At 40.2% G+C, this 27,105-nt stretch overlaps 1 protein-coding gene across 2 annotated transcripts in view; it reads left to right on the top strand.

The window, feature by feature from the left end:
• Positions 1 to 14,930, top strand: part of LMBR1 (limb development membrane protein 1) — a 191,557-nt gene extending 176,627 nt beyond the window's left edge. For both annotated transcript variants that reach the window (XM_023514439.1, XM_023514440.1), the window contains 2 exons: positions 9,651 to 9,812; positions 13,587 to 14,930. In XM_023514439.1, coding sequence (XP_023370207.1) covers positions 9,651 to 9,812; positions 13,587 to 13,672 — 248 coding nt within the window. In that variant the 3' untranslated portion in view covers positions 13,673 to 14,930. The remainder of the gene's footprint in view (positions 1 to 9,650; positions 9,813 to 13,586) is intronic.
• The last annotated feature ends 12,175 nt before the right edge of the window (positions 14,931 to 27,105 follow it).

Below are 27,105 nucleotides of genomic sequence, written 5' to 3' on the forward strand. Positions count from 1 at the left end.
TTCACAACTTGATATAGGCCTGTTCAACATTCCACTTCCTTCTAGCTAAGTCTTGGAAGGTGGCATGCTTCCAAGTATTGGTCTATTTCCTTCAGATTTTCATATTTCTGAGAATAAAGTTTCTTGTAATATTCATTAAGGATTTTTTTAATTTCTGAGGGGTCTGTTGATAATTTGTTTTTACAATTTCTGATTGATGAAATTAGAGATTTTACTCTTTTTTTCCTGGTTAGGTTAGCCAAAAGTTTATCTATTTTATTGACCTTTTCAAAATACCAACTTTTTGATTTATTGATCTGTTGTATAATCCTTTTGTTTTTAATTTCATTTAATTCTGCTCTAATTTTGGTTATTTCTTTTCTTCTGCTGGGTTTTGGATTGGAATGTTCTTCCTTTTCCAGTTGCTTGAGATGTCCCATTAAGTTGTTAATGTCCTCTCTTTCTGTTCTCTTGAGGAAGGCTTGCAGTGCTATAAATTTCCCTCTTAGGACTGCCTTAGCAGTATCCCAGAGGTTCTGATAATTTGTGTCTTCATTATTGTTTTGTTCTAAAAATTTGGTAATTTCCTTCTTAATCTCTTCTCTGACCCACCTATCATTCAGCATAAGGTTATTTAGTGTCCATGTTTTTGTATGAGTCTGCAGATTCCTGTTATTACTGAGTCTAACTCTTATTCTATGATGGTCCGAGAAGATGCAAGGAATACTTTCTATTCTTTTAAATTTGCTAAGGTTAGACTTATGACCTAAGATGTGATTGATTTTGGAGTATGTTCCATCAGTCAATGTGAAAAATGTGTATTCAGTTTTGTTAGGATGAAATGTTCTGTAGATGTCTTTTAAATCCAAATGTTGGATGGTTAAGTTTAAATCTAAAATTTCTTAGCTCAGCTTCTTATTGGAGGATCTGTCCAACACTGCCAAAGTAGTGTTGAAGTTTCCGACTCTGATGGAGCTGGAAGAAATCAAGTTGCTCGTGCCTGTTAGAGTGTCTCGTATAAATTGAGGTGCATTCTGGTTGGGTGTATTGATATTTATAATTGAGTGACTACATAAATGAATACATATTGAGTATTACCCTTAACGAATATAAAATGGCCATCCTTATCCTTGCTTACTTTCGTTGGTTTAAAGCCTATTGTATCTATGAATAAAATTGCAACACCTGCCTTTTTCTGCTTTCCATTTGCCTGGAATATAGATGACCATCCCTTCACCCTGAGTCTATATTTGACTTTTAAGGTAAGATGGGATTCTTGTATGCAGCAGATATCTGGCCTGAGATTTTGTATCCAGTCAGCCAACCTGTGCCTGTTTAGAGGACAATTTAAGCCATTCACATTAATTGTGGAAGTTATAGGAGGAGGATAGGTCTGAGAATATCCTGGAGAGCTGGTTTAGTTAAGGCATATTTCTTCAACATGTGAATGTTATTCAAGTATTTAATTTCTCTATCATAGATGAAACTTAGTTTTGCTGGATACAGGATCCTGGGTTGAAAGTTGTTTCTTTTTAGGAGATTAAAAGTTGATGACCACCCTCTTCAAGCCTGAAAGGTTTCAGCAGAGAACTCTGCAGTCATTCTAATATTCTTTCCCTTGTAGGTTATGGTTTTCTTACGTAGGGCTGCTTTTAGAATTTTCTATTTCATATTAACTTTAGTGAAGTTAATTATGATGTGCCTGGGGGATGTCTTATTTGGGTTGAGTCGTTCTGGGGTTCTGAAACTGTCTGCTATCTGAATTTCAGAATCTCTTGGCATATCTGGAAATTTCTCTTTCATAATTTCATGAAGAAGAGCCTCTGTGTTTTGTGAAGCAACTTCATCACCTTCAGGGATTCCTATAAGGCGAATTTTAGTTTTCTTTGAATTATTCCAGTGGTCTCTCAAAGAATGATCCGTTTTTACTCATCATTTCTCTTCCTCTTTGAGTGCTTGGGTGTGTTCAGAAGCTATGTCTTCCATGTCAGAGATCCTTTCTTCTGCCAGCTCCATTCTGGTAGGGAGGGATTCTACCGTATTTTTCAGACCTTTGAGGGCTGCAAACTCTTACCTCAATGTGTCAAAATCTTTGGTCATTTTATGTTTGAAATCGTTGAATTCTTGAGACATCTTTTGAGTAATTCCTTAAAATTCCGATTCCCTCCTTTCCTCCATTCTGTTGATCTTATTTACTATCCAGACTCTGAACTCAGTTTCTGACATCTCAGCCATCTGTGTATGGATGGGATCTTCAGTTGCATCTGCCATATCCTTCCTTGGGGTGGTTGGTCTACTGTATTTATTCATGTTACTGGAGTTTTTCTGCTGATTCCGCCCCATGCTTAATTTACACCTTTTGGCTAGATGAGCAGATAAGGAGAAGTTGTGTTGGCAGCTCCAGGAATAGTGATTAACTAGCCCTTTGCCCAAAGACTGGGATTGGCATTGGTACCTTTTCTCCTAGAGCTTTGCCAAGGACCTATACAGTGCTATGGCCTGAGACACTGGGGGCCTCCTTGGTTTGGTGGGGCTAAATTGCTCTGTCTTGTTTTCAGCTGGTCTCTGTTCTACCCAAGTAAATCAGTTACGCTGGGTTGAAGTCTCAGCTGTGGAGAAATACCAGCAATTACGTCACCCTGTCCCCCACAGGCAACAATTGGAAAAGGAAAATCACACCTTCCCACAACCACACACACAGGGTACCACTTTGGAGAGTTCTCGGGTGATTGGCCCAGTTCAAGAGGTCCAAATCATTGTCCCATTCATCACTGGTCTCAGGTGGGGGTGTTCAAAAGACCTCTGGCAACTAGATAGCAGGGGTCTGCTGGCAGCTTGGGTATGACTGGCTCCAGTGCTTCGTGAGATCAGATGGACCAACCCAGCAAATAAATTAGTCTGGAAAGATTGATACCTCCTTCCCCACCTTGCACCTCTGTCCCACCCAGTCACTGATAACCCCACAGAGCTGTGACCCAATTCCCCACAATGAGCAGATGCCCCAGTGTTGCAGTAAGGGTCTCACAGAAAAGCGATGTGGCGAAGAATAAGCACGCTTATTGAAATTGTATTTTAAATAAAGGTGACCATCTGATCGCTCAGGCAAAATGGTGAGCTTCTTTATTTGCAGTTGGCTTATATAGGGAATTTTGTACATGAGCACAATGCAGCAGTGACCTCATTGATCCATTTAAACAGCTTATGACCACCCGCCCTGTAAGTAGCTCCTCCCTGGTAATCTAATAATCCACCCAACATACACCTTTAAGCATAACCCTTTCAACATAACCCAGTTTAACATAACTTAATGAAGAACATGTTGTCAGTTATTACTTTCTTTGATCTTATCTGATGAAGCCTGAGGCTATGGGGGAAAGAGACAATTTGAATGTATGTTCTACTGACCATGCCATTTGGAGGCAGTTACTTTGAATCTTTAAGCGAAGCATAGAGAAACTTCCTGGGCATATAGGAGTTTGTGTGCAAACCTCTGCTCCCATGTAGGCCTTAAGTCAGGGAGGGGTTTGCTGGAGCCTTTTATAAGGAATTCTCAGGCTGGACTTCTCAAAAGCCTTTCATGAGCTCAAGTTTCATCTGTGCCATTAGATACTTGTATGACATTACCATTCCCAGACCTGTTCAGCAGGTGACCTTCATCACTTACCACAGATCAGGAACCCAGACATGTCAGTAAGCAACCTTCGTCACTTACCATAGATCAGGAAAGGTTACTGATGGGTATCTGGCCAGTGTTCCAAAGGGCTTTCTCATAGGCCTTATAAAGTCAACCTTAATTCCTTAACGCAGTCTGGAAATGCTATTCCAGCAAAAGCCTTGTTCATGTTAGGCCTGCAACTAACCTGGCTACATGAGATTTTGCCTCAGTTTCTTAAGTATGCCTGCACAAAGTTTTTTCACTGCTCTCTCTCAAGCGGCTTTTTTGGCCAAAGGCATATAGACGTTTTGCGTATACCGCAGGGGTTTATGCCTGCCTGAGTCAGAGGGAGATCTATGTCTCTTCAGTCAGGTTGCAGTTCTCGGCAGCTATCCAGCAGGGGGAGGTGAGGCCTGACGACCTTGGGTGCTTAATGGAGGCTGGGGTGGTTCACTCAATTCCAGCCCCACCCCAGATTGATGTTGCTGGAGAACAGCACAACTTTGCAGAGTTTGTTTCTATCCTGAATATCAGACGCTGCTTGAGGTGACAGAAACCACGACTCTGTTCCAGGCAGCAGCAAGCAATTAGAGCTCACACTGAGCTGTCAGTTCCAGCCTCTGACTGCCTGCTGTTGTCTCAGCTATGATCACCTGGGGGCCCAGTGTGTCTTAGCCTCAGTGAAGCAGTCCTCTGGTTCAGCCCCACCCTGGGAGTCTGCGGGCTTTGCGCATGCATATTCTAGTCCCTGTGCTCCTTTTACTCACATCCCAGATCCGTCTGCCAGTGGCTGCCACTGGAGAAGGTACAGTGGCTTTCTCTGGTTGCCCAGAGAGACTGAGCATGTCTGTCTGGGATAGCCGCCCCAGGGGCATAAGCCTTATTGTTCCCACTGCTGCTGTTGTTCTATGCCTGGGGGCACCACCGCCACTCCTGTATGGTTCCCTCTCAGCTGACTGTCCTCTCCTTACTCCTGTGCCACAGAATCAGCACAGCTGAGCAAGGGCCCTTCCCCTGTCCACACCTCTTGAGAAAATGTCAAGAATGTGGACTCCATGGGGGACAGGCTTCCAGACCTTGGGGTCAGAGTAGAGGGGAGTGCTAGGAGTTCAGAGCTGCAGGTAGAGAGTATATACAGTTTTATGCCTGGCAGGAGAGTGCCATGGTACCCTAGTATGGGTAGTAGGTCCAGTTTTTAGAGAGTCTCTCCCGTGGGATGGAATGGGAGGACATTTAAACTCTGCTCACTTGTTTGTATGAAGTTTACTGTGAGCCCTTCTCATGGGGGAGGGGACTCCTGGTCCACTTGGCAATGGATTTAGTACCTTTTGTTTGTATGTTTGGGCTTGCAGCTTGCCTCAGCAGGGTTAATGTGCATTCTTCAACATTATCTCTTGGCTCAGCTCCAAAGCATTGGCTTACTTGCTAAACTTCTGTCTTTTAACTCTCCTTCTGGACGGGAGCCTCTGTGGAAAGCTGGCTGCAGTCCACTATCTTCCTTTCTCTAGCTTTTGAAATATGTATAAGCAATGTGGCTATACTGACTGTTTTAATTCATTCTGTCACCTGTGTCATTTCTGGGTTGTGTCCCCCACCACAAGTGTGAGCTGGTCACTTCTCTGCTAGGTTCCTGCTCTGTGCAGCTCTCTGATCACTGTTCCACCCTTATGCTGTATTTCTTTAACTCAGAGAGGTGACTGGAGCCCATCTCTGCTCTCGTCCTTAGGAGTAAACTGTGGTAATGGTGAGGCCTACCTTGTTTGTTTCTGGCCTTTCAGTGATTACTGTCCTTCACTGCCTCAAGTCCAGGGTCTTGAAAACTGTTATTTTGTATAATTTGTTCAGTTTTTCAGTTTATTCAGGCAGGAGGGGGAATATGGTCTCTTTTACTCCATCTGGACTGGCTCCTGAAGTCAATAAGCATATTTCTAATTGATATAATTTAACAAAAATATACTTGCACAGTAAAACTAGTCAAAGGTAAAGTCTTTGCTTTAGTCTCCCATTCCATCCCAAAAGTGGAACCTCACTTTAGTTTTTGAATGATTTTGTTTTACAATGACTAAAACAATTAGCGATAAGCCTGTTTATAGTAATCCTGTAATTAGTGATGGTTAAAAGTTATTGTAGATTTTATTATCTAAATACCTTTTAAGTCACATTTATTTTTTGACACTGTCTAAGCTAAATTTATTTCAAAAGTCTAGTTTAGAGGAGGGAATTTGAAAACCTACTTAATATAAAATTAATAATTTGGCTGGGTGTAGTGGCTCATTCATGTAACCCTAACACTCTGGGGGGCTGAGATGGGCAGATTGCTTCAGCTAAGGAGTTCAATACTAGCAGGAGTAAGAGCGAGACCTCATTTCTACTAAAAATAGAAAGCTAGCTAGGCACTGTGGCGCAGCCTTTTTGGAAGGCTGAGGCAGGAAGATCTCCTGAGCCCAAGAATTTGAGGTTGCTGTGAGCTGTGATGTTGCCACAGCACTCTAGGGTATCTCCAGGGTGACAGAGTGGAACTCTGTTTCCAAAGAAAATTCTTTTGATAATTTAAATGAATCAATGTTTGAGTTCAGAGGGAGAAAAGAAGTATGTTAATCCTAATGTTTCACCAAAGAACATTTAATCTATAAATTTGTTTTTATAACAAGATGTACATATTCTTTTTGGCATCCTTACATTAAAACCGTGGATATTCATGTCAGCCATTTGTGTCACATGTTAGCGTACCCAAGTATTGATAAAGTTACTTTAATAATCCCTTTATATGTCAAGTTTTATAAACTCTCTGAAACTACTTTTTTTTTTGAGACAGAGTCTCACTTGTCACCCTTCATAGAGTGCTGTGGCATCACAGCTCAAAGCAACCTCAAACTCTTGGGCTTAAGTGATTCTCTTGCCTCAGCCTCCTGAGTAGCTGGGACTACAGGCGCCCGCCACAATGTCTGGCTGTTTTTTGTTGTAGTTGTCATTGTTGTTTAGCTGACCTGACCCCATTTGTCAAACTACTTCTTACTGCTTTAGGAATATGAGTATTCTTGCTAAAAGTAGAAGTTGAAAGAACATAAATTCTATTGACTCATATTGTTTTGGAGAAACAAACTCTTTCTTAAATTGAGAGTTTAGTCTGTATGTTATTTCTCTTATAGGTACAAATAGAAAAAGATCATTATTGATGAAATTATGCATAAGACATTTTCAGTTGACTCCTAGTGGAGGAAGTTGATATTTGTCATGAAGATTGTTTTGTTATTGACAGATAATCCAGAGACAGTGTGGCTTAGTTAGTCGTATTTTAAAATTTGCTTTCCTAATATCCTTTTACCTTTGTACAGATATGTAAATTTTGAAGTTTATTTATATACTTTTAGAATAAGTATTAATTACATTAAAGCTTTATTTAAGCATGGCTACTTTTTTTAAGTGTTGGGACTTTAAATTTTAAAATTATAATTCATAGTTTAATTATTATCATGATAAAACTTGTCAGACAGAATTTTAGAGAAGTACTTACAGTTTCTTGCTGTTCAGTCTTTTAGAGTATTTTAAGAATTGAAGAATTGTATGTTGGCAAGAATAATCTTTCAGTCAGTCAACATCAGTTAGATTTTTAAAAATACTAAATCATTTGAGAAAACAGTATCTTTAGTACTATGAGCTAATATTTTTTTTCTAGTTCTTCAGTGCACTGTGGCAATAGGCTCCTACATTTCTGTTTATGAAGTCAACCTGAAATTTCCTTGGAACCAAAACACATCACAGTAGAGACTTTGGTTTGTGTATTGTCTGGGTGTTCCATATTTGGGCTTGACCCTGACTCTCAAGATACCAAGTTGAGTCCACTGAGCAGTCTTCATGAAAGCACTTTCTCTGTCCAGACATGCCTTCCATTCCTGTAGTGACTGTGTGCTTGTCCTCTGCCTTCACTCTGAGGTGGTGATGCCGTCAGAACAGAACATGGGTCATGTTCAGGGTGGTTGGATCACACATACCATATACAAGTAGTTTTCAAAGTGGAATTTGTGCATCCCCATGAAATCACAAAGTCACTGAACTGTGAAGAAAATATTAGAACTTATATTTATTGTTGTAGTTTTTAATGTCTTTGTTAAAAAGATATGTATATGATCAGTAAATAGTACATATATAGTTTATAAATAAATACATATAGATTGGACATAGGTGCTCAAATTTTGTTTTTCGTAATGGTAGTATATGATCAAGAGCATCTGAGGTAGGGTTTTATTCTGGGACCTATCACTTCCTTCATAAGTGAGCTTCATGGTATGCAAAATTGTGTGTATGTGTACATATGAGTGTGTTTCTTGGGAGAAGATCTGTAGCTCTCACCAGATTCTCAAAGGAGTGAGAAGGTATGAGAAGCTCTCACCAAATTATCTTTGGCTCTAAAGATCAAATAAACTACTTATTTGGGATATCTGGGCTGAAACCACTGAAGCTTATTTTAGTAGGACTATATCTTATTTATGGATGATTTTCTAGGCTAAATTAAATGGTATTTTCTTTGTAAAATAAAGTATGTAATTAGGTGTGTATTCCTCTTAACGAAGTAGAGTTATTTAAGACTTTTGCTGAAGAATTGCAGCCCAGATGGTCATCTTCTCTGTCTGGCAATGTTGCCTGATCTTTTGGTAGCTGGGTTTTAAGCTTTTTACAAAGGTGTTTTATTGTATGTTTTCATTAATCTTGTGTCTTCTAAAAGTGTTTTGCATATTGTTCTCTTTCAAATTCAAATACATTGCCCCTGGGTAGAAGTGACTACAGAAGAGCTACTTTTGAAATCTTTTGTGTTCTGCTGTTTCTGTAGGAGGGTTTCCAGTTGCTTCTTGGGAGGCCATCTCTAGTGGGCGATGGGATTGCTTTGGCGTGGGGGTGACAGTTAAGTTCAAAAGTGAACACCAGATAATGTGAAATTGAGTTTAACCCAAAAAATGTGCTACATAATTTTGTTTATACAGTTCTGTAGGCAGTTGCCAGCCAGTTGTTATTATTTCTTCCAGCCCTTTGTAGTTTAAATTTTATATAGTCCCTAAGCTCCATTTCTTCTCTGAAGAATGTTGACAATCTTACTGTCTCTTGACTGGTCACTTGGAATGATGTGACTTATTTACCTATCATGTAAAAAAATCCCACCATTCACATATTTTTCCCATTAAGTATTGGACCTGGGACACAAGTTCATTAAATAGAATGACTAAGCCATTTTTAAAAATAAGACATTTAAAAATGTGGATAGGTGAATTTAAATAACTTAAATGGATAGATAATATCATTCTACTGCATTTCCAGCTTTGCCCTTTACTCTACAAGCCTATAGCACTAAATTGAGACTAATACTTTTTTTCAGGAAAGGAAATGATCCTATTTATTTTTTCATTTATGTAATAAATATTAAGTATGTATAAGGGCATTGGGATTATAGGAGTGAAACAGACAAATCCCTGTTCTTATAAGAATTTACATTCTAGTGGGGAAAACAGGCAATAAGGAAGCCAAAAAGGGGGGAAATGGGTAATGTATGTGACGAAGAAGCATAATCAGAGCAGAGGACTGCAGAGGGTCCAGCTGTTCCAAGTACAGGAATTAGAGGCCTCCTCTGCAAGGAAGATGAAGACAGGAGACAAGGCAGGCAGCTCACTAGAGGGGCGGCAGGCGAGGTGCGAGGACTCGCTCAGTCACAGCTGGCTGGTCTCCCTGCGCATGCGTCTGCCCACTGCCCCGGGAGCTGCGTTCTGCTCAACCCCGAGGGGCGGCTCATTATGGCCTCGTTGCTCATTACTTGTGCGTGACTGTGGCACACGAGGGTAGGTTAGGGCTAGCTTCTGGTTGCCGCACTGAATAACAATTTTATATTTTAAACTGGAATTCATTCATTAGAGCATCTCACATAACAGAAATGAGAAAGTCCATGAAATTTGATCTGATTTGTACTTTATAACAAATTAAATATATCTTACCTGATTTTATTAAGGGCTATTTTATTTATTTTCAACAGGAATCACTAGATTTGATCTACTTGGAGACTTTGGAAGGTTTAATTGGCTGGGGAATTTCTATATTGTTTTATCCTACAATTTGCTCTTTGCAATCGTGACGACATTGTGCCTGGTCAGAAAGTTCACCTCTGCTGTACGAGAAGAGCTCTTCAAGGCACTGGGTAAGCCTCAGTTTTGTGGGTGTTTTTCTTCTTTCTGCTAATTAATAATTTTGACATTTGAGTTAATTTAAAATCTTTAGCTATTTAGTTTTCCAAATGTGTGGAACCTTTGAGGTCAAATTCTTGATCTACCACTAATTGATTATGATTTTTCGTACAAAATGACTTCCCTTCATTGACCCTCAGCTTCCTCACACCTCTGTAAAACAGTGATCATACCTTCTTCCTTGTGGGATTATTGTCAGTATTAACTGCATAATTTTTGTGGGGCCTTAGAATAGTGCCTGGCACATCCTGAGAGCTCAGTAGCATGAGCCCTGCCAATGCTGGTGGTGATCATGGCAAGGGAAGCACTGTGTTCAACTCTCATTTTTTGTGATACCTTCTAGTTAAACCTTCTTTTGAAGCTTGGATTTTATAAGTACACAATCGGACAGTTAAGTCTGTGGACTCATCTTAGGGAAAGTGCTGCACATGTCTTTGCTGACTATCACTGCGATCACCTTTGAAGTGCTGATACCAGTATCTAGTCCACCCTTCAAGGCACTTTTTCTAGGATGAGTTCATAAACGCAATTGTCACACCTTCATACGATGACAACTCTGATGGCTATTCCAGAAAACGAGTTCCAAAATTACCTTGAAGGGTGGACTAGGTGCTGGTGTTGGTGCCCAGCTTCCTAAAGGGGGTACTTGAGGTGGCTGTAGGGCTGCTCAGCAATGAGGTATGTAGCACTTTTTCTAGGATGAGTTCACATACTTTATTGTCAGACCTCATATAAACCTATAATTCTCAGTAAGCCAAATAATAATTCAGGATAAGAATGTTAACATTGTTGGCACCGACAGGAGAGAGGGCATTTTGGTCATGTATTCCACGAGTCACATATGTCCTAGCACTGTTCAGAGCTGGCAGGTCCGTAAATGGTGAGTGTGATCTGTGAGTGTAACTTGTCTCTACATTGGTGCTCAGCACATTCCAGGCTTTATACTTTAAGAGACCAGGACGATATAAACTCTCTTGGGAAGAGCTGTGATTTGTTGTAAAAATGATAGAAAACCCTGACATTAGCTCATTTATCTGAGTGACACCATTTGAATGCTTAGACTTGGTGTTGCTTATGGCTTTTAGTTATTGTTTCAGGCCTGATTGGTCTAATTTTCAGTTAGCAAACTATATAGACAGCAATAAAGCTTCATACATCACCAAGCTTTCCCACCTTAATGTTGAAAATGGTGACCTTTGGGAGGAAAATAAGATTTTAGATCATCTATCCATATGTATTTTACTTTGAATATGCCTTGTGAGGGATGGCTGATGAAATATTGCCTGAAAGGAAAAGTTCCATCTTTTAGCTAAAGCACCAGATGATTTATAGATTTTAATGCTTAAATTTCATAAAGTTGGCCAAATTTAAAACTGCAAGATGAAATGAGACTCAAACAGTCCTTTTAGTCAAATGTATAGAGAATCAAAACTTAATTGTTAGCTCAGTTGTAATATTAGCAAGATTAGTCAGTCATAATCTCAGATAAATTTAAATGAGATTGTTACACATGATTGTGCTAAGTTTAGCGTTTGCGTAGGGTATTTTGGATATCACTTTGCTAAATAGTAAAATATAACTTAACGAGAGGTAAAATGTCTTAAATGTGTCAGTTCTTTGATAATAAGAGGCAGTTGAATTCTCAGAAATTATATAAAACTGGATTCTACCATATAGATTTACTTTTTTCCTGAAAGATTTTCTGCTATTCTTTGGAGTGTGCTAAGGGAGCAGTTTATACCTAGGGAGAGATTCTTGTTGAGTATATGCGATGTTTGAATGATCTGAGATCTTCAGTTGGATTTCACTGAGAGTTATAATTTGATTATAAGATGTAACTATCTCCTTTTTAGTTTCCTTCCTAACCCTTTGCTACTACATCCTTTAATAATAATAGTACCCATCTCAGAGAATATCAGCAATAAAGAATATCAGAATAAAGACTCACAATTTAGCTATGGTGGTAATGCAGGCAGTTGTTCCTAGAGTTGTCTGCAGAAGGGAGATGTTGTAACTTTTCAGAACGCACCAGGTTTTAGCAGTGAACTCAAGAAATCTACCCTGAAAGGGCAATTCTGTTTCAGTTCAGTCGACGGCTACCTCACTGACCCTCTCTTGATTCAGCCCCTTTTCGGAGAAGCTTTATTTAAGCGCACTCCCATCTCTCGCAGCTCTGGGTTCCTGCCGTCACTCAGCAGTTTGGTTGTTCCTGGGAACAGAACCATTGTTCATGTTTTATTGATTTCTTTTCTTCCTTCCCATTCAAACATCATAGAGAGGCTCAATTTTGTCTTTTATTTCACTAAAAGATGCAGGTGACAGAAATTTTATAACTTGGAGTGCTGTATTGGTTGAAGAGTGATACAAAGCTGCCTAGTCGTCAGGTAGATTAACCAACTGGAATTTTAGGGGAAAAATCTTTTCCAAGTAAGCATTTGAGGTGTCAAGAAGGTCTGGGCCTTATGAAAATTACTTCCTCCCAATCTTTCCTATAGATGTGCAGCTCATGTAATAGTCATGTACCACATGACAGTCTTTTGTCAGCTACCGACGACGGCAGGGCTCCCAGTAGAGTGTACTGGAGCTGGAACATTCCTGTTGCCTAGTACGTGGGCACTGTAACATCACAGCACAGTGCATCACCTTTCTATGTGTCTGTGTCGATGTACTCAGATACACAAGGTGCCGACAGCATTCGGTGCAGTACCACACTGTGCAGATCTGCAGCCTGGGGCAGTTAGCTTTGCCATGCAGCCTAGAAGGGCGTGCTAGGTTGGTGTGGGATCGTTGGATATGCTAGAGTGGCTGTACTACCGTGGTTTGGTAGGTAGACTATGATGTGTCACAGTGCCAGAATTGCCTGAAGATGACGTTCTCAGATTGTATCTCCGCAGTTCCACAACACAACTGTACCCTTATATGTTGTATTTAGTCTTTGTTAAAGTGCTTAAAGCCTAGTACCACATAAAATCTTAAATTTTCTTCTACCTTTTCTTCCTGTATATCAGGTATGTTATATAAATAGTTGCTCTATGATACAAAGGTAAATTTAAATTTAAAAGAGACTGATAATTTTTTATTTTGTGAAATACGTTTGAATAGTGAAAGATTATTTGTGTTCAATTTGTTCTTTTGCCATTTTTTCTCTTGTTTATGGTAATTTTTAAATTTTTTTCTTTTTAGTTCTATATCACTATCATTCCTATGTGGGCATATTTTAAAACAAAAATGAGAACATAACCTATCTCTGGATAGTTTCCCTGGGAAGTGCACTTTGGATGGGAACAAACTTGCTAGAAGGAAGTCTAACAGAGGGGCTGAGGAATGGGAGGGGACCCTGCACGTATGGGGGCGGCACCTCGCTGGCTGGCATCAGCAGCTGCAGCCAGCCCTCTGTGATGTTGTGCCTAACACGTGACTCTTCTGAGCCCGACTGAACTGAGGAGAAGGGGACCGACCTTTATACTCATGTGTGGTCTGTCCATCATTGAAGAAGGCTGTCCTGGACAGGGAGATCTTGCTGTGGTGTCTTCCATTCAGGCCACCCCAAGGGAGTATGCCAGTGGGAGGAGGAAGTCTTGCATTCTTCAGAGCCTCTGGCCAGTGCGTCACAGCTGTCACAACAGAGCCTGACACTACTTTGTAATTCTCTTCTTCCCCTACCACGCCCCTTTGCCCAGCCATTCAGCAATACATCATTTCTCATCATTTTCTTGATTTCTCTGCAGGGCTTCATAAACTTCACTTATCAAATACTTCAAGGGATCCAGAAGCAACCAAGCCTTCTGTAAATGGGCATCAGAAAGCACTGTGACACACAGGTGGCCCGCTCTGCAATCAGGAGCCCCGAGACCTGCAGACTCACGACATTCCCGTCAGGCGTGGAAGCATTTTCATACTGACTTTGGCTCATATTTAGGATCCGGGCCTCTCAGCATTATTTTTTTCTATTACCTACTAAGAACTTGGCTAGTGCTGCTCTTTCTTATTTTATAAAATTTAACTTTCTGATCCACCCCTTAGTTTCCAGTTTAACGCAGATCCTTAGCGATGTACAGAACAGCACATTCTTTCATAGACACATTTGTTCACATTGGTAAATAGAATTATCTATCTGAAAAGTTTTTTTCAACTGATATGAAAATGCTAGAAAAGGCAAATTTTAGGACTTTCTAAAGATTGATTTAAATCCTATTATATACTTTATTCAGGATATAGAAGCCTCCTTGAAAGACATCCTTGGTACTAAGTAAAGGTTTTTCAGAAAATGCAGTTTTCATAAGTGATAGAAACTGCTTGTAGATGTTATTATTGCTGTAGGTACACTGGAAAGTAATGATTGCAAATTATATTTTTTATTTTCTTTTTTAAAAAAAGCCCAAAGTACAGTTTCTCATTTATGTTATATAGGATGATATTGATTATACTTTGAGCCCAGGGAAAAATACTAAATTCTTTTAAACCCTGAACTTTGGTAGAAAACCACAGAAATATCTTCTCCTGTACAGTATAATAAGCTGTGGTGGGAAGTATCGTGTAGTCACAGCGTCAGGACAGCATCTGTGTGTGTGAGTCCATGGTACCTCTCCTAACATAGTTGCCAGTGTTGAATGCACTTGTAACTTAGATTTTGCCTTATAGGCTATATGTACACTCAGTTTTTTTAAAGCATTTTTTCAAATATCACTTCTCTGTGCTTTTGTGATGCTTATGAAAAATATTAGTGCTGAGCGATAGCAAACCCTCTTTTCCCATATTCTTCAGGCTTTGGTTACTTTTATATGCGCCACTTTAAACTTCTGACTTATAAAATCGCCAGTTTAATACTCAAAACTCGCAGCATCAGCATTCATGATGTAAGAATAGTTTTGCAGTGTAATATCATCTGATAATCAGTTATTAAATTGTAAATAATTGTTGGGATGGTTTCTTGGCTTTAAGTCCACTGAATAAAGGCTACAGACTATGAATACATACTCTGTGTCACCCACTAGGGCAGAATAGTGAAAGTTTGTACAGATATGAGATGGGCCCACCTGAACATAACGCATGTATAAATGTATATATTCACATGCACTATGTGTATGGCAATAGATTGTCTGTGTTCAGACAAAAGTAAACATTTTTCTCAAATTGTTGAATTTAAAGTTTTCTTTGGAGAAATTTATAAAAAACAGACTGTATCTATTTGACATGAAAAATTTCCACTTAGAACAAAAATAATAAGAAAACTTAATCTGTATATTTATAAATTTCATTGAGTATACTTTGCTTATAAGCTTTACGTCTTTAAAAAATGCAGCTTGGTTTTAACATAAAAAACATTCATTTTGTGATTCTCTGCAGCTCTCAGTAAACACCACCAGTCTACTACCAGTGAATTTCTAAACTTAAGCTCTCCATACTTAGAAAATTAATATAAGTCAACTGCTTTCTCATTTCACCATTAATTAGACCTGTTTAAGCATTCATTGCAAGCTTTGATTTTTGGTGAAACTTGGAATCTATACTTTCAGCAGACCAAGTCCAGGGAGAACAGGAAATCTACTAATATGCATGTCCCTTTTAACTTACACCATTTCCAGGGCACATCCAAAGAAAGAGTTTCTAGGTATTGTAAACGTATGAAATTTTTTCAGCAAAATATTAAACTTCTCAGTGTCTCTCAATTTTTTGTTCATTTGAAAGTTTCTTTTCCATCAGAGGACTGGAGCCAGGTTTGGATCAGTAAAGTTAGGGAAGTAAATTGTGAAGGGTTACGGCCCTTCCTGGACATTTCCTGGCCACTGTTGAGACAGAAGAGGAGCATGCTGTGGAAGGACAGCCTCCAGCCCAGGGCCTCAGGCACCTTGCTAACAAACGCAGGTGTCACCTGCTTGCTCTGCTGCAGGGTCACAGCCTCTCGAGGTCCATTCCCGACACACGAGTGAGCTGTGTGCTGCTTTCTGATGGGTGCTGGAGGCAGCTTTGCACACAAGTCCAGAGGTGGGTGGGAGACTACTGGGGCCAAGTGGTCTGGGTCCTGGGTAAGAACAGTCACTCTTAGGGGTCTTCACTTTACTGCAGCTGCTGCGTGCTAGGGAAAGGCAGTCAGAGCCTGAAGATGGAGCTCCCCACATGCTCACAGATTAATTTCAGAGCTGCCATTTCATTTCTAATCGGATGGGGTTACATCGGTGACTCCCTTAAATCAAGAGGTCCTTTTATTCTCTCTTACCTTTAGTCTATTTTAAAAGGGCATTAGGCACTATGTATAGTCACAGAATTTCTTAAGGACACTTAGAGTCTTGTTAATTGGTTCTGTAATATTTAAATAAATTGTTTTATAATTAGACATTTTTCAGATTATGACATTTATATTGATTTTTACTAATTTTCCTAGGTGTTTCTTAAATTTACTATTTACATAGCTTTATGTACATTCTGTGTAAAAATAGACCTTTACGTATGAGATGTTATGTGAAAATTGTACACACATCAATGTTAGCTCCTTACACTGCTACACTGAGGTGCTTGCTGGTGGGTAAGAATGACGCCTCTGCTGTTTTGCCTCTGATGCATTGAGGGTGCTCATGCACCTGCTCTTGCAGCACAGCCTCTGCCTCCCTGTGCTGGGTACCTGTTGGGCTGTCCTGGCAGCCTCAGGAATGACTTAATCTGCCAGCGACGCGGGTGTCCATTGTTTATAAGCCCTCCTGCTCACTTTGTTGTTAGCACAGTATTTGATGTATAAAGGCAGAATTAGTATGTTTTTCTTTTAAATATGAATGGAAATACAGCACTGACATTTTAAACTTCAGAAAACTGGCATAATGCTACTTTAGAAATAATACTTGGACACACTGGTAAATTATTTTTGTTTACAGATTGTTGTTTACATATTGTCTGTTAGTCCTCTTTTTTCTTCTTTGATATACTTTCAGTGTGACTTTTAAAATGTCTTAGAAATTAAAGTTTTACAAAAAGTGATTTCATATTTGGTTTATAAGCACTTATGTATATGTGGGGGGGTGGTTTTGGTTTCTTCAATCTTAAATTATCCTGGTGGCTAAACTTAAGGGTATTTATGAACTACTTCCATTTCAACTTTATGAAGGGCAGTAATTATTCTGGTGAAATGTTGAATTGAGAAAGAAGTGGGTATTTTATTTCTCTTGTTGGGGAGTTATTGGTGAATCAGTGTCTTGCAACTCAAAATATGGCATCAATAGTTAAAAGTAAATATTTTCACTAATTTAATTATTTGAGTTATTTAGATTTGATTTCTCTAATTTCTTCCATAGAAAGCCTGAACAGCACCTCCCTGAGGTCTGGGCAGCTTAGCTCAGAGTTTTTGGAAGAGTAAATGCAGTTAGCACCTGGGTAACTCACTGACAGAAACCTGAGTGCCAGTGGCTTTCAAACTTTTGGCCACAGTAAGCACTGCATTTTACTTTGTAACTCAGGGTACGCACACCCATGTGCACACCTACTCACACAAGCAGAAACTCAACAGGGCAGTTGCTGCATCTCCTGTATGTGGTGCATGGTGACATATTCTATTTTTCATTGTTATTTTTAAAGAGACTAAACCAGGGGTCCTCAAACTTTTTAAACAGGGGGCCAGTTCACTGTCCCTCAGACCGTTGGAGGGCCGGACTGCAAACCCCAGGACGAGTCAGCTGCTAAGTAGGACAGGCAGCGGCAGCAAAAACACCCCGTGGGCCGGATAAATGTCCTAGGCGGGCAGGATGGGGTCCACGGGCCGTAGTTTAAGGATGCTTGGACTAGATACAGACCACTGAATTATTCTCTGGCCTCCTTACAGGTGATGCGCTTCAGTGTGGAAAACAGTTCTAGATCTGGTCTGAAAGAAGAGCTAACACAAAGTCCTTATGAGGGCATTTATTGACTTTTGAATATTCAGGTAACATTCTCTGCTACCACTGAAACCACTGAAAGCAGAAGCATTGGGTATGCAAATTACTTGTGCTGCAGGAAATATAGTTAAAATCATTGGAGATTGCTGAAACTCACAAATATGAATTATAAAATTTACCAAGTAGGTGATTGACCGACATGTCTTAAAGTAGTATTAGTGAATATCTAATCTTTTAAGAAAAGTTATTTAACATATTAACTGCCATATGAGTTGTGTTTAACTTATGCTAGTTTTGAGGGCCTTGTGAAGCATATGTAACTCATATATATCTTGACCTAATAAAACTGTGGTCCCAAGGAAAACAATTTTTTGTAGTGTGGAAGTCAACATTTTAATTTCCAATTCTATGCCATTCATAGAATTAGGAAAAAGCTTTTTCAAGGTTAACTATCAAATAGGAAATTCAGACCAAACCCAGTTATTCTCAGATGTGACGTTTCAATGTTCTGCCCTTACTTCTAAACGTCCTAAAGAGTCAAGTTTGTGAGTGTGGATTATGAACAACAGGGCAGCACCTGATGTTGGGAATAACTGAGTAACTGCTGGAGACCAGAGTGATGCAGAAGCATGTTCAGAGTCTGAACGTGAGCAGGTGGAGGTTCAAATGTAGACTGTGAATCTGAGGATGAACATTTTATCAGTTACTAAAAACATTTTAGTATTTTGTGACTATTGTAATGTTATTGAATGAGTGACACTTTAGAATCAAGGCTATTTGATTCTAGTTATTGATGTCGACTATGCATCTTTCTTTCACAGCATCTCACAGTTGTCCATAGTTTTTCTGTGGGGACTGCACTAGAATTAAATGATGGATGAAATATTGGCAGCAAGCAGATGGGGCTCCTCCGCCTATGCCTTCCTGCCTGGAGTTTCCCATTACTGCCTCGCTGCTCACCCAGCTTTAATTCAGCCTGAAGAGTGATCTACTTTTCTTTTCTTAGTCCTTACTGTGAAATCTCATCAAAGACCTCAAAGTGACCGTGGTAAAAAGGAGCACAGGACAGAGAGGGAGGGAGTGCTCTGTCCTCACAGGGAGTCAGTCCTCAGGACCACCAGATGTGGGAGAAAGTAACAGACCTCCATCTTACACGTAAAGAGTGGGACTCGTGGAGCTGAAGACATGAGCCCAGTGGGTTATAAATACAGGCCAGGCTGAGTTCAGTCTCACCTCCTTCTCATTTCAGGTTTTTGGTGTCTTGGTGACTCCCATCAGCTTGGTCAGAGTTTCAAACACCAGATGATGAATCATTCATTGCTTGGACATTGTTTCTTTTCCCATTGTCTTATGTACTGATGGGGCTTAAAGAAGTATACTTCCCCAGCTTTCCTGTTTCTAGGCTTTATTATAAATTCAGGTAAATTTATGTTGTCTTGCTTAAATGCACCTAAACATTTCATTCAAATAAATAAGTGAATCTACAATGAGATGAATTTTGTATATGTGCCTTGCAAAAGGGAATGCTCTAAAAGAATTCTAATAGCCAGCATTCACACAGTGCTCCCCTGTGCCAGGCACTGTGCTGAGCAACGAGTGTGTGTTTAAATCAATATTGAGCCTCACCTAGTGTTCATGAGAACCCTGGAAAGTAGGTACTGTTATCCCCCTTTGCAGATGAAGAAACTAAAGCCCAGAGAGGTGAATTAAAATGCTTAGGAACCCCTAGGACACAGGATTCAAACCTGCACTGCTGGCTTGCAAGGCCTACTCTTAGCCACTTTCCAGATCCTGCTTCTCAGATTTATTCTACTTACTAATTTCAACCTATAAGAAGAAAGCACCTACTTTCCTGCAGGATTTCCTCTGTGTGACTGGAAGAACAGGACATCTTCAGTTCTTTGTGAACCAAAGAAACACACCAAGAGACCTAAAACTTGCTTTCAAATAATTATCTTCAGTGGTGCCTGATGAGAATGTGAGTTAGTTAAGAGAACAACTGTGATATAGTTTGGGCTTTAAGAGTGTGGCTTGGTTGCTTTGAAGGAAAGAAAAGTGGTTTTGAAAAAGTTTTTAAAGATAATGGCTCTGCTCAGCTTGTCACAGCTTTTGGGCTTACAGGTTTCTAGTGGTCTCAGGTTTTCTGCTTTAGGGAAAGGCTTGGACTTAGTCACCTCCAGCCATTGTGGAGAGTCCAGGCTTGGAAGTGGCAAATCTTACTCGTAGCTCTGCTACCAAACCAGAGGGGATCCTCACCAGGGGGTGGCTCAGCTTCCTGTGCACCAGTTTCCTCATTCAGTTCCTTAATGTGTCAAATGAGGACAGTACCGGGGCTTTTGGCAAAGGATTAGGAAATCATAATTATAATTACTTGTAGCAAACTTGTAATGGAAGGAAAGTCATGTCTCTATGCCGTGTCACAGAAGATAGGTGATTTTCCATCTGTGTGAATTGTTTATGTGTCCCTCTTCAAGAACATAGCTGACCATGACCCATGGGCCAGCCTGTGCCATAGACCCAGCACAGGGCCTGGAACATTAGGACCTGGGTAAGTGTTAACTATTATTTTTAATAAATAACTTTACTTTAAAAAGAAAAAAAAATTTGATTGTTTAGGGATTCATTGAAGGTACACAGAAGCAGGTTACATTAATTGCTTTTGTTAGATAAGGACCCTTGTATATTTGTGTCCTGCCCCTAAAAGGTGAACCCTATCCCTTGACCCCCCAACGCTCTCCCTCCTTTCCTTTCTCGGCATTCCCGGTCCCCCACCCCCCACTGTGTACCAGGACCTTAATTGTCCTTATATCAGAATTGAGTACATAGGGTTCTTATTTCTCCATTCTTGTGATGCTTTACTAAGGATAATGTGTTCCACATCCATCCAGGTTAATACAAAGGATGTGAAGTCTCAGTATTTTTTAGGGGCTGAGTAGATGCCATAGTTTACAAATACCACAGCTTGTTAATCCATTCTTGAGTTGGTTTAGGTTGTTTCCACATTTTGGTGATTGTAAATTGAGCTGCAAGAAATAGTCTAGTACAAGTATCCTTGTGATAAAAGGATTTTTTTTCTTCTAGGTAGATGCCCAGCAGTGGGATTGCAGGGTCAAATGAGAGGTCTAGGTTGAGTTCTTTAAGGGTTCTCCACACTGCCTTCCCACCAGCAGTGTATTAGTTTGCAGTCCCACCAGCAGTGTAAAAGTGTTCCTTTCTCTCCACATCCACGCCAGCATCTGCAGTTTTGAGACTTTGTGATGTGGGCCATTCTCACTGAGGTTAGACAGTATCTCAGGGTGGTTTTGATTTGCATTTCTCTAATTATTAGGGATGATGAGCATTTTTTCATATGTTTATAAGCCATTCATTTGTCTTCTTTAGAGAAGGTTCTATTCATCTCTCTTGCCCAGTGATCTAAGGGATTGTTGGCTTTTTTAAATGTTTATTACTTTGAGTTTTTTGTAGATCCTAGTTATCAAGCTTTTGTCTGAATCAAAATATGCAAATATCCTTTCCTAATGTGTAGGTTGTCTGTTTGCTTTGGTCGTAGTTGCCTTACCTGTACGGAAGCTTTGCAATTTCATTAAGTCCCATTTGTTTATTTTTGTTGTTGTTGCAATTGCCCTGGGAGTCTTCCTCATAAAGTCCTTCCCCAGGCTGATGGCTTCAAGTGTTCTCCCCACACTTTCTTTGAGGATTTTCATCGTTTCATGTCTTAGATTTAGGTCCTTCATCCATCTTGAATCAATTTTTGTGAGTGGGGAAAGGTGGGGGTCCAGTTTCAGTCTTTCACGTGTGGAAATCCAGTTCTCCCAGCACCATTTACTAAATGGGGTTTCCCCCAGTGTATGTTCTTGTTTGGTTTATCAAAGATCAGGTGGCTGTAAGATGTTTGGTTCATCTCCTGGTTTTCTGTTTGGTTCCAAATGTCTATGTCTCTATTTTTGTGCCAATAGCATGCTGTTTTTGATCACTATGGCCTTGTAGTACAGCCTAAAGTCTGGTAGGCTGATACCCCCGGCTTTGATTTTATTGTTAAGAATTTGCCTTGGCTATATAGGGTTTTTTTGTGGTTCCATACAAAATGAAGAATTATTTTTTTCCTAGTCTTGCAAGTATAATGTTGGTATTTTAATAGGGATAGCCTTGAATCTGTAGATTGCTTTGGAAAGTATAGACATTTAACAATGTTGATTCTTCCCAGCCATGAGCATAACTTCACATTTTTAGGCATTGCACAATTAGTTGTAGCAGAGCCTATGAAGAACAAGTTAAAAAATTTTTGAAATTTGTTATGTAGAAATAACTGTCTAGTTCCTTAGGAGTCATAACAGCATCTGTCTAATTAACATAGGATTTTCCACGAGTCCTCAGTTATACTTGTAGAAACTCTTCATTTGCTGTAATTTCCTAAAACTATAGTTTCTTAAACTGCAATGAGGATTTGGGATTGATGTTGGCTATGTTAAAAAGCTGTGATAAGCAATAACACATTTTGAGTCTCAGTTTACTTTTTTTTTTTGAGACAAGGTCTGCTCTGTCACCTGGGCTGGAATGTGGTGACATCATCATAGCTTACTGTAGCCTCAAACTCCTGGGTTCAAGGGATCCTCCTCCTTCATCCTCTCAAGCAGCTGGATTTACAGGCTCCTGCCACTATGCTGGGCTGATTTTTCTATTTTTAGTAGAGACGGGGGTCTTGTTCTTTCTCACACTGGTCTCAAACTCCTGAGCTCAAGGGATCCTCCTGCTTTGGCCTCCCAGAATGCTGGGATTACAAGCATGAGCCACCATGCCCAGCGCTTCCATCATGTTTTATTTGGTTAAATTTGAAAGTCTAGATGTGTCAAACATTAATTATAGTTTTCTTATGTATTTCTGTCCTTTATTATCAGGCAAGTTTAACTCTATACAAGGCTGTAATCCTGGATCATTAGAATGTTTTGCCTGATTTGTCTTATTTAATTCTCATGTCTCTGCATTACTGGTGTGTGCCATATGCCATGGAACCCCATGCGGTTTCCAGAGCATCATATTGTATGCGTATGTGACGTCTTCTGTTCATGGACTGCTGTCCCTTTCCATGAGCATAGCCTCATGTCACTGTACTGCGTGGCTTCATGGTATTCTGGCTGGGCTTCCTGTTGGCGAGGGCAGGTCCTCTTGTATTCAGGCTGCGGGAGTCAGGTCTCTGTTACTAGTTGTGGGATGCAATTCTCATTGACTCTTAATCAGCTTTATTTTTTTCTCAAATGGCTAGCCAGTTGTGGTAATGCCATATACTAAACACTGTGTGTTTAAATGCCTTTTTCATGAACTAAATCCCTATAGAAGTTGAGCTTATTTCTAACTCCTACATCTTGAACCTCTAATTAGCACAGATTATAAAGTGATTTTGAAGAATATTCTCTCTTTTTAGGGCACCAAACACTGACTTTTCTGTTTTGAATGTAACTACATAGTTAGACTTTTGATTTTATGGAGCCCTTGGTAGTGACTTAGTCTCCTTTGCCTGTAAACGTCCAGGTAATATGATGATTTTACTATTAATATATACACTTGGATTATAACTTGGAAGATATATTCTTTTAGACAGAATAGCATGTACATTGATGAAGTTCATTCTTACAAAATATCCCAGGGACAATGGTAAACTTTGAGGTCTGTAACTTAGGCAGCAGTATTGTATCAATGCTCATTTCTGGTTTAGGTAATTGTTATTGTGATTGTGTTAACATGAAGAGAAGCTGGGTTTTATGTATATGAGAATTATGTACTTTTTTCAATATTTTTTATAAGTTAAATTACTTCAAAATCTCAGAGGCATTGTGTAACAAAACCTCTTAATTTGTGTTATCTTGTATTCATCAGAACTCCTTGGTTGCAGATGCAAGAAACCAAATTCATAAAGCTCGTGGAACATATCTGGGTCTGACTCAGTTTAGAGCCAACCCCAGGTCAGCTTACGCTAGATCAGCAACCCCATTTAACAGACAAGAAAGAAACCCTTGTTTTTATAAGCATTATTAAAGAAATAGAACTAGGAAAATTATGTTCTCTGATCAAATGAAACAAAAAAATCACTAATAAAAATAGCAATAAAATATCCAACCACCTGGAAATGTAAAAGATGTGTGTGTGTGTGTGTGTGTGTGTGTGTATATACATATATATATATATATATATATATATATTTTAAAGACAAGAGTCTTAAGCTGTTGCCCTGGGTAGAGTGCCGTGGTATCACAGCTTAAGCAGCCTCAAACTCTAAGTGATTCTCTTGTCTTAGCCTCCCAAGTAGCTGGGACTACAGGTACTCTTCACAACGCCCAGCTATTTTTTTTTTTTTTGGTTGTAGTTGTCGTTGTTGTTTGGCAGGCCCAGGCTGGATTTGAACCTGCAAGCTCTGGTGTATGTGGCTGGTGCCTTAGCTGCTTGAGCTACAGGTGCCAAGCCTATATTTTTGTTTTTCATTTATTTTTTTGAGACAGAGTCTCTTACTCTGTTGGCCCAGGCTAGAGTGTTGTGGTGTCACAGCTCATAGTAACCTCTTGCCTCAGCTTCCAGAGTGGCTGGAACTATAGGCATGTGTGATGATGGCTGGCTATTTTTCTCTTTAATAGAGATGGGTTCTTGCTCTTGCTGAGGCCAGCCAGAGTTCAGGCAATCCACCCACCTCAGCCTCCCAGAGTGCTAAGATTATAGGCGTGAGTCACCTCCCCTGGCCATGGTTTTCTTTATGTATAAACTAAAACAGTCTATATTGCTGTAAGTCATTACAATTTGATGTAACATTTTCTCATGTTGAATACCATTGAATATTTTATTTTTATATTTTGCGTTTACACGTTCAAAGGGTTTAACTACAATAGTAATTTATTACATAGAAACACAGCAATTATTACAAAATAAATGTTAGGAATAAGCTCTAAGATACTTAAAGTATTAATGGAAAACATTTGGAACTTAAAGTGTTTTTAGTTTATAAGCTTGTTGGTCAGACACTAGCTATATTTTCACTAACCTCAATTTTTTAAAGTGATTTAAATAAGCTCTTTTTTTGCCATTCCTCATTTATATCTAGTGATTAAACTCATGAATTTGGTATTTACTTTTATAAACTAAAGACTAAAGCTAGATGATTTGTCATATTTCCTATGTGCAACTACCAAGAGTTTATTTCACTGGAGGCCAGATTACACTGTGCTATTTAACCCTAACTCCTGCAGTTCATCCAAAATTAAGGTCAACTTTTTTTCTCAGAATTATATAACTTTTCCTGAATATAAATTCAATAGTTAAGAATTTTCTTCTGATAGTAGGAGCGGCAGAGAGGACAAGTGTGGAAAGAAGCACTGTCTCCCGAGGAGAACTCCTCCAAAGCCAGGAGACATGTATGGTGGAACATGTGTGAGCAGGACAGCAGGACTAGCTCCCGGGGCCGCTGCCGCACCCCCACAGATGCCTGGCTGAGAGAGAGGGGGGTGAGGCAGATGGAGCACTCTGACGCCTCCCGGTGAAGAGCCTGCAAGGCAGAGAAGAAATGACTTGTTATGGGGTGAGTTCCGTCATGATAGAAAGCTACTGGCATGAGAATTATGTGCCAAGAGATGTACGTGAGTCTCCTACAAGTGAAGGAGGCTCATTCCATGTTACAATTACATTGATTGGAATTCTGGGAAGATGGCAGACTAGTAGCAACCCTTGGCAGAGGTTCCTGACCAGAGGGAGAAAAACTGGGCAGAATGGGACTCTATGAAGCCAAAGGTGGGGAGCTGAGCCAAGAAAGAAGTTCGGCAAGCTGTGACTCGAAGGAACAGCATTTAAGAAAACAAATTATAGGTACAAAGCCTACTGACTAGAGGATGGGAGACCCCTCCCCCAAGTGAGAGGTCCACTGCTGGCTCTCAGCGAGCGAGCAGGGGACAAAAACTTCTCATTTTACCTCACTGTAGAGAGCTGCTAAACACTAGTTTGCTTTCTTCATGGAGTCCCACTTGTGAACATAGATACCACCCGCCTGGCATAAAATTAAATAAATATTTTCCCCCATAATTCTGAATTCCCAGTCCACCCTTCCCCCATTGCATGGCAGTATGAAGTTCTGCCCCCTACAGAGCACAGAGTGTTTGGTCTTTTTCCTGAGAAATCTGGGCATAGTGTGGACCACCAAACATCAAGATGGAATCTGTGACTAGTGGGGAGGAAAGAGGGCACAGGAAGAAGGGACACTTGGTGAGAGGAGGAGCAGTCCTCTGGTTATGACTTTGTCCAGCCATTGGTGGTATTAACCCTCAGTTCGGGCTGTGTTTGGTGGGAGGGGGTGCTGAACTACCAGCTGTGATGGTGCCTACAAACAAGAGAGTGGTTGCCCTGTGTGAACTGAGTTTGCCAGGTGGGACTGGTCCGCAGGTCCAACTGGGCAGGAGAGTAGAGGCTTGCCGGGTATGGACTGAGACCAGGGGTGAGAGGGCGTGGTCCCTTGACTCTAACTGGGCCAAACAGAGGTTTGCCGGGTAAGGACTGAGACCAGTGAGCAGGGGTGTGGTCCCCTGATGCCAACAGAGTAGGGGATCAGAAGCTTGCTGGGTGTAGACTGAAACCAGAGGGCAGGGGCATGGTCCCCTGCTCTGGTGATCAGAGAAGTGGGTGCCAATGTGGACTGAGTCTGGCAGGTGGGGAGTGTAGACCCCTGGTTCCAACAGAGCTGTTGGAGACCCTTGGATCCCTCTCTTTTGAACAGGGTTTGTATTGCCCAAAACAATTTGATTGGAACTTGTGTCTGGGGCTGTCCACCTGGGGACACTCTAAGGTTGACCTTTGAAGTTCTGTAGCAAGAAAAGAACTAAATGTTGGGGGCTGGGCACCCCAGCTGTCTGTATCTCTCCATAGCCAGGATTTAAACCTAATACCGTGGCTTCTTAGGATAGAGTAGAGGTTGGCTGCTTTCCAAACAGAGCCAGCTTGTACTGTCTCACCAAGTAGGTCCTCAGAGTCTCCAGTAAAAACTCTGACAGGGGCCTTTGTAAAGTTGTAGGGGATAAGCCACAATTACAAAGCCTAGCGCTTTGGTAAGAGGCTGATTAACTCTACTACCTGGGACCCCCAATTCAATCTCACCCTACTAGTTCTAATAACTAAATCGTGGAAAATAAACATGGGGCAGAACGAACAGAGGAACTCTGGCAACATGAATAACCAGAGTATCATCCCCCCTTCAAGGAATGACAAAGGAGATACAACTGAAGATGCCTTGCCTAAACAAATGGCTGAAATGTCAGAAATAGAATTCAGAATATGGATGGTAAATAAGAACAGAATGGAAGAAAAGTTAGAAATTGAAATCCAAAGAGTAGTTCTAAAGTTGTCTCAAGAAATTAATGAATTC

This window comes from Otolemur garnettii, unplaced genomic scaffold (assembly GCF_000181295.1).
Source record: "Otolemur garnettii isolate 467f Iridium unplaced genomic scaffold, OtoGar3 scaffold00053, whole genome shotgun sequence".
NCBI lineage: Eukaryota > Metazoa > Chordata > Mammalia > Primates > Galagidae > Otolemur > Otolemur garnettii.